The following is a 12,920-nucleotide window of genomic DNA, read 5'->3' on the forward strand; positions in this document are numbered from 1 at the left end:
GTGATCCTCCCACCTCAGCCTCCACCTGGCTAATTTTTTAATGTTTTGTAAGAGATGGGGTCTTGCCATGTTGCCCAGGCTGCTCTTGAACTCCTGGGCTCAAGCGATCTGACTACCTTGGCCTCCCAAGTGTTGGGATTACAGGTGTGAGCCACTGCACCCCCTTTGGGTTGTAAATTAAAATAGTATGTGTATGTACGGGTCAGTGTCTGGGCTTTCTGTTGTGTCCTTTTGGTTCCTGAACAATACTGATTATTTTAGTTGCTATAGCTTTATAATAAGTCTTGGCCCCTGGTAGGGCAGATCTTTTAACCAGTCCTTTTTCTTCAAAAGTACCCTGCCTATTCTTTGCCTTTGTTCTTTCAAATAAGATTTAGGCTGAAGTTGTCATGTTCCAAGAAAAACTTTGGTGGAATTTTGATTAAGTGTTCATTGAATCTAGAAATGAATTGGAAAATTAACAATTTTGAAATATTGAGGCCAGGCACGGCTGCTCATGCCTGTAATCCCAGCATTTTGGGAGGGCGAGGCAGGTGAATCACCTGAGGTCAGGAGTTTGAGACCAGCCTGGCCAACATGGTGAAACCCTATTGCTACTAAAAATACAAAAATTAGCCTGGTGTGATTGCACGCACCTGTAATCCCAGTGACTCAGGAGGCTGAGGCAGGAGAATCACTTGAACCTGGGAGGCGGAGGTTGCAGTGAGTTGAGATCATGCCATTGCACTCTAGCCTGTGAGACAAGAGCAAAACTCCATCTCAACAACAACAACAAAACAACAAATTACCACTTAAATAAAAAGATTTGTAAGGTATAAGTAAGATAGCATCACTATTTATTTCTTTACTTTTTATCAGGTTGATCTACTGATTATTAAGAGAGAAATTAGTTTTAAAAATCTCCCCCATGAGAGTGGATTTTTCATTTTCTTCTAGTTCTGTCAAAGTTTGCTTTGCTATAAAGATTTTGAAGATATATTGTTAGGTACATTCAATTTCAAAAGGTTATCTTGTGAACTGAGCTTTTTATTGTGAGGCAGTAACCCTCTTTATCTCTAATAATAGTTGCTGCATTAGAGTCTCCTTTATCAGATATGACTGGAGTTATACTGGTCATGTTTGGTGATATTCCATGATGCTAGAATAAGTAGGCTCAAGTTAAGAGCTGCCGAGATCATGCCACTGCGCTCCAGCCTGGATGACAGGGTGAGACTCCAACTCCGTCTCAGACAAACAAACAAACAAACAAAACCATCCAGGTTCCAAACCTAAAGTGTAGGGTGTGGCACATGTTCTCAGGGCAAAAGCTGGTTGTCCCATTTGCTTACCTCCCAGGGTTTTTTTGTTACTAGTTGTTTTTGGTCTTTGAAAAATTTCTGCTGTCCTGCTAGCTTGGTGATTCATTTAAAAAAATATTTTTTGTTATTTTGTCTGACCTTTTAAGCTATTTTCATTGGGAATGCCATTCCAGCGCTCTTATAAAATAAAAAATGAGTCTCTCAATTGTGTCTTTCTTTTACCTACTAAAAAAAAACCTACTGAAATTAGATTTTGTTGGTTGTGATTTTTATCTTGCTTATTCTGAGAATTTTTAAATTAAAAGATGATTCAGTATAAATCTGATTTTTAAATGCTGCTCTTTCCTACTGAAATAACTAATATTTGTGAACCAAAAGCCTGATTTAGAATTCTCTTCATTGCTTTATACTGTAAACCAAGAAGTATCTGAGACAAGTCTCAATCAATTTAGGGGGTTTGTTTTGCCAAGATTAAGGACACACCCATGACACAGCCTCAGGAGATCCTGATGACAACATGTGCCCAAGGTGGTTGGAGCACATCTTGGTTATCTATACATTTTAGGGAGACATGGGACATCAATCAATATATGTGAAATGGCTGTTGGCCAGTTAGCTCAGTTGATTAGAGTGTGGTGCTAATGACACCAGGGTTGCGGGTTCAGTCCCCTTACAGGTTAATTGTTTCGGCCAGGCATGGTGGTGCATGCCTGTAGTTTCAGCTACTTGGGAGGCTGAGGTGGGAGAATTGCTTGAACTTAAAGGGTGGTGGTTGCAGTGAACTGAGATTGCACCACTGCACTCCAGCCTGGGTGACAGAGTGAGACTCCATCTCAAAAAAAAAAAAAAAAAATTAAATAGCTAAAATGTCCATTGGTTCAGTCCAGAAAGACGGGACAACTCAAAGCGGGGGAGGAGGCTTCCAGGTCATCGTAGATACAAGACATTCCTCCTGGTTTCCAATTAGCCTTTCACTGAATATACAATTTACAGGAATAGTGTTACTTATGCTGTAGTCTGGTTTAGTGAAACAATTAGGCCAAGGAAGCAATCAGATATACATTTGTCTCAGGTGAGCAGAGGGATGATTTTTGAGTTCTGTCCTTTGCCCACAGGAATTTCCTTGTAGGCAAATTGTGAGGGAGGTATGTAGTTTTTTAATCTTCTAATTCCTTGTAGGCAAATTGTGAGGGAGGTATGTAGTTTTTTAATCTTTTAATTCCTTGTAGGCAAATTGTGAGGGAGGTATGTAGCTTTTTAATCTCACTTAGAAATAGATTGGGAGGGCCCGGTGCGGTGGCTCACGCCTGTAATCCCAGCACTTTGGGAGGCTGAGGCGGATGGATCACCTGAGGTTGGGAGTTCGAGACCAGCCTGACCAACATGGAGAAACCCCGTGTCTACTAAAAATATAAAATTAGCCGGGCGTGGTGGCACATGCCTGTAATCCCAGCTACTCGGGAGGCTGAGGCAGGAGAATTGCTTGAACCCAGGAGGCAGAGGCTGTGGTGAATGGAGATTGCACCATTGCACTCCAGCCTGGGCAACAAGAGTGAAACTCCATCTCCAAAAAAAAAAAAAAAAAAAAAAAAAAAACCAACAAAAAACAAAAAACCACACACACACACACACAGGAATAGATTGGGAGGCAGGTTTGCCCTATGCGGTTCCCAGCTTGACTTTTCCCTTTAGTTTAGTGATTTTGGGGTTCTGAGATTTATTTTCCTTTCACAATACTTTTATAATTTGTTATACTTTTTTGTATACTTTGTATACTCTGAAATTAAGATGTCAGGGTGAGGAGGCATTTTTATAATAGTGTTTTTAAAATAATTTTTCTTTTCCATTCAACTTGAAACAGTGAAAATACTTTAAATTACTTCTCGAAAGAACTCTGAATTCACAAAATTAACCACTCCTTTTGTTTGTTACAGTTTCCAATCTGAGTATACCTACATAAATGTTTGATTAAGTTTCCAGTTGTTTGCTCTTCATCATTGGGCCAATTATTTAGCTTTTCTGTGCCTTAATCATTTCTTCTTATGTAAAATGGGAATGTGATAGCACTAACCACCTGATGTCATTGCTAGGATTAAATAACTAGTGCATGTAAAGACTTTTACATGGTGCCTGGCACAAGATAATCATGGAATAACTGGTAGCTGCTGCTGCTGCTGCTGCTGCTGTTACTATTTTCAGCTTCGGAATCAAAACAACTCATACATTATTCTGCATTTTTCAGGTATGTGCCAGTCAAAGATCTGCTGGGAATTTATGAGAAACTCTATGGTCGAGAAGTCATCACTGAAAATGTAATTGTTGATTGTTCACATATCCAGTTCTTAGAAATGTAAGTGTAACTCAGAGGACAATCTGCAGCTGATTTTGTTGTGACTTCCTTAGCACGGTTTTTATGTTTTTGTTTCCTGAGACTGGATTTTGGATTTATGGATTCTGCCTATTATTCAAAGGCAGTTGCAGGACAGTGGATAAGGACGGATGGAACTTTTTCTTCGTTATTTGCTTCATTTCTCTGTTAGAAACTGCAATTCACAGCCAAAATTATTGTTTATATTGCAGGTATGGTGAGATGCTAGCTGTTTCCAAGGTAAAGTCTTCATTCTTCCCAGTCTTAAAGGATTATAAAGATACCAGGAATAGTACCGTATGTATTTTATTTTTTCTTTCTCTCTGCCATAGTTATATCCCTCTTACTCTACAAAGTCCCCGTTTTTGGTGGAACAATTCCAAGAGTATTTTCTTGGAGGACTGGATGATATGGCGTTTTGGTCCACTAATATTTACCATCTAACGAGCTTCATGTTGGAGAATGGGACCAGGTGAATTCATATTCTGTTTCTATTACCAATGAGTCCCTGCCTTTTTACCCCATCCCCCAACATAACTCTCAGGTTTTTCAACTGATCACATACAAACAAAACAAAATAATCTCATGAAGTGCTTTCTTAACCTATTCAAAGAGGTAAAGAATGGAAACTCAGTAATCTTATAAACCCGGCTGGTTCCCATCCAGTTGGCTTGGTTGATGCCACTTGTGTTTTAGAAATAGAGAGACAGTTATTGCAAAATTTGGGGTCTGTGAGAAATGGCTCAGCCAGGCAGGAATCAGTCTCCATAGGTGTGCTCCATTTGTTTCTTTCTTTTTATTTTGAGACAGTCTTGCTCTGTTGCTCAGGTTGGAGTACAGTGGCACGATCTTGGCTCACTGCAGCCTCTGCCTCCCAGATTCAAGGGAGTCTCGTGCCTCAGCCTCCTAATCAGCCGGGACTGCAGGTGTGCACCACCATCCCTGCCAAAGTTTTTTGTATTTTTAGTACAGATGAGGTTTCACCATATTGGCCAGGCTGGTCTCAAATTCCTGGCCTCAAGTGATCCACCTGCCTTGGCCTCCCAAAGTGCTGGGATTACAGGTGTGAGCCACTGTACCTGCAAGTCCCAGAGTGGCTGTGTTCTTGCTGTAGCCAGCAGCAGTGATGTGATGACACACCTCTCCACCCTGACTACACTCTCAGGGTTTGAGGGTGTCAAAGGATACCTCATCTAATACTAAAAAAAAAAAAAAAAGAAGCAAACAGAGCCATAGCTACATACCCCCGCCACACACTCCAACACAAAATGAAAAATGCATTTGTAAAGCATTCTGTTGAAATTTGACATCTAGCCCAGATGGGATAGCTGCTGAACCTCCAGTTCCTTTTCTTCTCCTAAGCATGCTCAGGACAAGTGTTAATCATAAACTCAGCCCAAATATAGATCAAGTACACTGTGATTGTCCCCACTTCTAGCGGTAGTAGATCATTAGACTCTCACAGTCTTACACCACCCCTAGATCAGAGGGAGCCAAGGTTCTTCTGATAACCCATTTCTTTCTTTTTCTTTTCTTTTCTTTTTTTGTAAGAGCACATGTGTTTTTGTTTTTTATTTTTGAGATGGGGTCTTGTTCTGTCACCCAGGCTAGAGTGCAGTGGCACGATCTCAGCTCACTACAACCTCCACTTCCTGGGCTCAAGTGATTCTTATGCCTCAGCCTCGAGTACCTGGGACCACAGGCTCACACCACCGCACCGGGCTAATTGTAGTTTTGGTGGAGACGGGGTTTTCCCATGTTGCCCAGGCTGGTCTCCACTTCCTGAAATCCAAGTGATCCACCCACCTCGGACTCCCAAAGTGCTGGGATTACAGGCATGAGCCACCATGCCTGACTGGAGAACCCATTTCTTTTTTTCTTTTTTCTTCTTCTTTTTTTTTTTTTTTTTTTGATACAGAGTCTCCTCTGTCGCCCAGGCTGGAGTGCAGTGCATGATCTCGGCTGACTGCAACCTTTGCCTCCCAGGTTCAAGTGATTCTCCTGCCTCAGCCTCCTGAGTAGTTGTGACTATAGGCACGCACCACCACATCCAGCTAATTTTTGTATTTTTAGTAGAGACAGAGTTTTGCCATGTTCATTGGCCAGTCTGGTCTCGATCTCCTGACTTTAAGTGATCCACCTACCTCTGCCTCCCAAAGTGCTGAGATTACAGGCGTGAGCCACTACGCCTGGCCCAGAGAACCCATTTCTGACCATACTGTTGGACTTGGAGCCTCTCCCTACTGCTGACCTGAACCAGGTTGAGATGTGGGTGTTGCTAGGAAGCACGGGGCAGCCCCTGAATCAGGGAAAGGGCAGAGTGGGAAGCTTAGGCTGTACCACCAGCAGTGGGAAAGAGGGTTCTCTGGGCAGGACCTGTGCCTGGGAGACTGTTCCAGGTCAGGATCATAGCAGAGTTGGCTGTTTGTAAGTTGGAATGGCCTACAGAACGTAGGTCTAGAATATTATACTGGGTGATGATCCTTTACCCTTATGAACATTTGCTAGTATCCAAACAATGTTAACCATAATTACGTGTTGTGTTGATTTGAAACAGAATTCCCTTTGATGACAAATTTGACCTTAGCTTGGTACATAATAAACTTGTTTTTAACACTCAGTGAGTAACAATTTGGCAGGGATAGCAATCTCATATGAATGCCACTTTTAATAGTGAAATAAACCTCAACTAAAATCCCCAAGCTATCCTGTGGACGTGGGTTTTTAGGTGCATACTGCTGTGGTTGTACAGAATTTAAGAGATCTGCCACTCACTACTGAGTTATCTGGAACAAGTTGCTAAACCTTCCAAAATCTTATTTCCTCACCTGTAAAATTGGGACAGCAATACTATTTTCATCATAGGATTTTTGTGAGGAGTAAATTAGATCAGTCATGTAAAGGATTTAGCATAGAGTAAGCACTTACTAAGTGTTGGTTACTATTATTATTATTAGAAGGAAGCAAAGCTTATATTGGAAGGACTCATAACATATGGGCATGTCTGAGTGATTGACCTGCACTTATTTGTTTTTTATAATCCAAACTGGAAAACATTTTTTTGGTGTTCATTTTTGATTTGGTTCTCCAAATAGCTAAGGAAAGCTGTATAGCTGGACCTTATTCTTTCATTAAGAAAAGATAATTGAGAACATATTTCTTGTCTCTTGATCCCTGTTCTAATTTACCAAGGTATAAAATTCCATGAGTTGATTGCTTCTTTGCATACATATACAAAGAAAGATTCATCAGAATTTATGAAAATTTGTGGGAAATTCAGAGAAGTCTCCAAAAAGAGACAACACAAAAAAATTCATAACAGAAAGGAAAACACATATATGCTCATATTAATGGGCATTTTCCAGCTTACTAATGACAGGTTATCTTCCAAAACTCACTTATGTTATTTGGAACTTACGGTATATTTTCCCAAAAAAGCAATGAAATAGTGGTTGTTACATTCCCAGCCGGAACTCTACTCACCTCAAACTCTATTTGAAAGTACAGTGCTAACGCCGTAAGGCTGCTTTCTGCATCCTGTGGTGGAGAAGAAAAGGTTCAAAGAGAGAACCTTTTCCTCAGCTCAAACCTAGCTAGAGAAATGTTTTGGTAGGAAGAGTTTGCCTTCAGCTTTTTCCCACCTCCTTTTGGAATTCCTTTTTCAGCAGCTAATTTTCCTCATCCCTACACTCCACATTACTTCTGTATTACGCCAGCCTCCCTCAGTGACCTCCATACACATCTTTTTAAGATAGTCTTCATTCCAGAATACTCTTCTTATGTTAATACCTACTTCCTCAATGCTTCTGTTCAGTGTTGGGGGAAAGCCTCCCCCGATGTAAGAGTTTATCTCTTACATTCTCAGAAGCTTTTTCACTTGTAAAAGGGGATCCTTCGTTAGCTATTTAATTATTGAAATTATGGATTTTTTTAAAGAAATGAAATGGAGAAATTCTGGCACATTTAGGCATGAATGTGTATAATTGGGCAGAGGGTGACATAATTGGGAACCAGTTTTGATCGCAGTCTCAAATTCTGAGACGTTTCGTGTTAGCGTGGAACAGCTCAGCAGGTGGAGTGGGGAGGGAAGAGAAAGGCTGAGTCTGGGGTGACTGGCAGTGTGGGGCTGCCTGGATTACCATGATAGTGACAGCTGTCAGCCTATCCACCCTCTCTGGGAGAACATGGGCTCTTACTTGGTCCTGTTTGGCTAGATAATGAATACTTTAAGCCTTTGGGAGATGGTTGAAGCGCACTACGGATTCTCGGTAAAATTCATGCTTATGAGGTAGACAAATGCCTAACTCATTTGACTGTTTCCTCAGTGACTGCAGCCTACCTGAGAACCCTCTGTTCATTGCATGTGGTGGCCAGCAAAACCACACCCAGGGGTAAGTGGATTCCAAAATTGTTCAGAGAAAAAGGACATCTCACCTGAAGGGGATCCCCTATAGAGGTTGAGAACATGGGATTTGTTGAGAGACAGCTGTAGGTTCAGCTTCCAGATTTGTCACTTGCAGCTGTGTGATTTTTAAAGAAGCTGCTTGATTTTTTGAGCTATAGCTTCCTCCTTTTGCAAAGTGGAAAAAACACATCAGCACTTCCAGAATTATGGTGTGGATGACATGCAGTGGTGGATGTAAAGAAATTTGCACATATTGAGTTGCTCATTAAATGGTAGGTAGTGGCTGGGCACAGTGGCTCATACCTGTAATCCTAGCACTCTGGGAGGCTGAGGCAGGAGGATCCCTTAAGTCCAGGAGTTCAGGACCAGACTTGGCAACATAGTGAGACCCCTATATCTACAAAAAAATGAACAAAATTAGCCAGGCATGGTGGTGTGTGCCTGTAGTCCCAGCTACTTGGGAGGCTGAGGTGGGAGGATTGCTTGAGCCTAGGAGGTTGAGGCTGCAGTGAGCTGAGATCACACCAATGCATTCCAGTCTAGGCAACACAGTGAGACCCTGTCTCAAAAAAATAAAAAAGAAATGTAGTTAGTATTATCATAACTATCAATATTATTGTCTTACTCATAAACTTTACCCAGATTTTACCATGAAAATGTATTTATCAGTGAGACAGTGTGGGGAGAAGCCCTCTGTGGTAAGGGCCAGAGGCCTGATCTGTATTTTAAGAAATGATATTTTCTGCTGGAGTCAGGTACCAATCACCAGTCATGTATGCATTCATTTAATAAGTTATTAATATTATACATGTATATTTATTAATAAAATATAACAATAAAATAGTACAAACAATAAAATATCATTTTTTAATCGGTAGGTGCCAGGAACTGGTTCAGGCACTAGAGATATCATTGTGAACAAGACAGAAACAGTTCCTGCTCTCAGGTATATGGCCTGGAAAGTACTAAACAAGTAATTGTGGACATTGTTAAGTGTTAGGAAGAAAAAATGCAAGGTGCTCTGGGGATTTGCTGCAGAGCGTCCTGGCGTGGGCACAGGAGAGCTCTCCTTGAAGAAGTGATGGCTTAACGGAGATATTTAAGGATGGTCAAGAGTGAGATACTAAAAAATAGAGTATTGCAGTGAAAGGTGCTGAGAGGAATGATCTTAGCACTTTGGAAGAATGAAAATTACACAGAAAGGGCTCAGTGAAGTCCTCATTGTTTGTTCTATTTGAATTGGATAAGGTTTGTTGTTTGTTTGTTTGTTTTCTCCTAGCAAACCATTCCTTCAACATACTTTTGTTGTTTTTTAATCACATTGGACACCTTTCGATTAGGCTTGCAATCTTTCTTCGGGTTGTCAGAACCCTGACACTAGTTGGTGTCGTGCCCAGGGTCCTGTCACTTACGGCTGTTGTCCACTCCCTACTTCAGTCATTTCTGAAGCCTCTCTGGCTCCCTGAGTCATCTTCTTTATGGCTGGTTGACATATCTGAATGTGAAAATGTATTTTTATTGTATAATTAATTGTAGCATGTCTTTGAAGATAAATCAGTATGCTGGCCGGGCGCGATGGCTCACGCCTATAATTCCAGCACTTTGGGAGGCCAAGGCAGGTGGATCACCTGAGCTCAGGAGTTCGAGCCCAGCCTGGCAAACGTAGTGAAACCCCATCTCTATTAAAAATACAAAAAAAATTAGCCAGGTGTGGTGGTGCATGCCTGTAGTTCCAGGCTGCTCAGGAGGCTGAGACAGGAGAATTGCTTGAACCCAGGAGGCAGAAGTTGCAGTGAGCCGAGATCACGCCACTGCACTCCAGCCTGGGTGACAGAGCAAGACTCCGTCTCAAATAAATGAATGAATGAATGAATGAATGAATGAATGAATGAATACATCGGTATGCCTACATACCAGTTTCCCCACCAGCTGACACCTGTTTCTTTCCCTTTTATGTGAAATGTTGAAATATCTACTTTTTTCATAATCTGGAAAGAATTGAAGCCTCTATGGTAATCCTACCATAGAGCTCTGATATTATAGGAAATATTTTTTCTAAGGATAGGCTTTTAAGCCTTAGAAATGTGTTTACTAAAAGATTTTGTGAAATGAAGGTTTTTCTAAAATTTTGTTTTCTGTGTTGCTCCTTCAGCCTTCTGATGTTAAAATTTTGTGGTCTTTTAACCTGTGATTAACATGACTATATTCTTCAACTCAGTTTTTCAGGGGATTAATTGTTTTCTCAGTGGTAACCAGTTTATTCCTCTTTGTCTTCAACAGCTCGAAAATGCAGAAAAATGATTTTCACAGAAATTTGACTTCATCCCTAACTGAAAACATTGACAGGAATATAAACTATACCGAAAGAGGAGTGTTCTTCAGTGTAAATTCCTGGACCCCGGTAAGAATTTTCTGCTCTAAGTTGGGGAAGAGGAATGCTGCTTCTTGAGATACCTTGTTTTGCTGAGTCCCTGGGTATTTATTTGTCCATTGAAAGTTACCTGTGGTGGGGTGTGTTGGCTGGAAGGCTGAGGTGAGAGGATCCCTTGAGGCCGGGAGTTTGAGACCTGTCTGGGCAACATAGCAAGACCTTGTCTCTACAAAAATAAATAAATGAGCTGGGTGTGATGGCTGTGCCTGTTGTCACAGCTGCTTGGGAGGCTAAGGCAGGAGGATTGCTTGAGCCCAGGAGTTCGAGGCTACAGTGAGCTATGATCATGCCAGTGCACTCCAGCCTGGGCCTACGCATGTGCCAGGCCAGCAAGTGCTCTTGGCATCCATATGTGGTTTGTTCTGAAGATGCCCTGAGTCTGCACCTCAGTGGTCTCTGTCAAGTCAAGAGGACCCTGGGCACCCAGGCCAGTCCTTCTTTGGATTTAGTCCCAAAGGTGTTCACAATGTTGAAGGCTCACTTTGCATAGCCCCATTGTGTATGAAATTCATCAACGAAGTTATCTGTTAGGACACTCTACTGGGGGATATAAAATGAAAGACAAATGAACTCTGACCCTTAAAAAAGTTCAGTCTAGGCCGGGCACGGTGGCTCAAGCCTGTAATCCCAGCACTTTGGGAGGCCGAGACGGGCGGATCACGAGGTCAGGAGATCGAGACCATCCTGGCTAACAAGGTGAAACCCCATCTCAACTAAAAAATACAAAAAAATAACTAGCCGGGCGAGGTGGCGGCGCCTGTAGTCCCAGCTACTCGGGAGGCTGAGGCAGGAGAATGGCGTAAACCCGGGAGGCGGAGCTTGCAGTGAGCTGAGATCCGGCCACTGCATCCCAGCCTGGGCGACAGAGCGAGACTCCCTCTCAAAAAAAAAAAAAAAAAAAAAATTCAGTCTAAAAGGAGTGACAAATACAAAAATAACCATTATGTGAGTAGACTGCAACACATACCACGGTGAGGTAAGGGGATCGTTGGGTAGCAGGAAGAAAGGGTGTGGTAGCTCGCGCTTGTAATGCCAGCACTTTAAGTGGCTGAGGCAGGTGGATTACTTGAGCTCAGGAGTTTGAGACCAGCCTGGGTAACATAATGAGAACCTGTCTCTACAAAAAAATAACAAAAAATTAGCTGGGCGTAGTGGTGTGTACTTGTAGTCCCAGCTATTCCGGAGGCTGAGGTGGGAGGATTGCTTGATCCTGCAAGGGAGAGGTTGCAGTGAGCCGAGGTTGCACCACTGCACTCCAGCCTGGGTGCTAGAGTGACACCCTGTCTCAAAAAAAAAAAAAAAAAAGGGAGAAAAGCTTCACCTTGGAGGCTATCAGACAGAGAAGGCTTCCTGGAGGAGGGGACATTCAAGTTAGGCCTTGGACAGTAGATAGTATTTCATCAGTGAGAGTACATTTCTGTTAGTGGATTGGGAAAGTTTCAGGTGTTGGGAAATCTGAGTAGTTGTATTTGCCTGGAGCACAGGACAAAGAATATGAGTCACTGTGAGAGGCTTAGGAAGCTAAGTAGGCATTGGACTGTAGTGGGCTCTTAATGTCAGAAGGATTTAGACAACTTTGTGAATGGGGTCTCTGGGAATTGGGGAAGGGCCTGGTTTAGGTTTAATGCTCTGCTGTCACTGCATTAAAATTCTTAACAATTTTTTTTTTTTTTGAGACAGAGTCTTGCTCTGTTGCCCAGGCTAGAGTTCAGTGGCACCATCTCAGCTCACTGTAACCTCTGCCTCCTGGGTTCAAGCAATTCCCTGCCTCAGCCTCCTGAGTAGCTGGGATTACAGGCACCTGCCACCATGCCCGGCTACTTTTTGTATTTTTAGTAGAGATGGGGTTTCGCCATGTTGGCCAGGCTGGTCTTGAACTCCTGACCTTAGGTAATCCACCCACCTGGGCCTCCCAAAGTGCTGGGATTACAGGCATGAGCCACTGCCCCTGGCTTTAGCAATTTTTTAACAAAAGGCTGCATGTTTTAATTTTGCCCTGGTCTCCCTAAATTATGTAGCTGGTCCTGGATCAGGGAGGGGAACCTCTCTCAAAGCACATGTCATTTTGTCTTGCCATATTTGGATTTTCTCCTTTCAAAAAAATGAATTGTCTGAGGAGGGACTTTATGTTCCCAGTGTCTGTCATGGTGCCTGGCATACAGTAGGAGCTGATTAATTGCTTCCTAGATGAATGAGCAAGTCAGAGCTGGGCTTTAGGATGAAGCAATCTATGCATGGTCTGCCAGTGAGATTAGTATGGGCAAAGCAGAAGGTATAGTCATGCCTGAAAGATCCTCAGACCCTGTACTTTCCCAGAGCCTGAGCCATCTGGGCTGCCTTAACGCTCTGAGCCAATTGAGCTCTGCTTTGGAGCAGACCTAGGAAGTCTTGTTTGGTCTCATGTCACCCTTGGGCAGA

General features: G+C 42.4%; 1 protein-coding gene across 3 annotated transcripts in view; it reads left to right on the forward strand.

Annotated features, from left to right (window-relative positions):
• GPLD1 (glycosylphosphatidylinositol specific phospholipase D1) overlaps positions 1–12,920 on the forward strand; it is a 68,243-nt gene that overhangs the window by 24,074 nt on the left and 31,249 nt on the right. For all 3 annotated transcript variants that reach the window (XM_078000914.1, XM_078000915.1, XM_015135674.3), the window contains 5 exons: positions 3,541–3,648; positions 3,879–3,906; positions 3,999–4,138; positions 7,992–8,057; positions 10,352–10,472. In XM_078000914.1, coding sequence (XP_077857040.1) covers positions 3,541–3,648; positions 3,879–3,906; positions 3,999–4,138; positions 7,992–8,057; positions 10,352–10,472 — 463 coding nt within the window. The remainder of the gene's footprint in view (positions 1–3,540; positions 3,649–3,878; positions 3,907–3,998; positions 4,139–7,991; positions 8,058–10,351; positions 10,473–12,920) is intronic.

Source organism: Macaca mulatta, chromosome 4, assembly GCF_049350105.2.
Source record: "Macaca mulatta isolate MMU2019108-1 chromosome 4, T2T-MMU8v2.0, whole genome shotgun sequence".
Lineage (NCBI taxonomy): Eukaryota > Metazoa > Chordata > Mammalia > Primates > Cercopithecidae > Macaca > Macaca mulatta.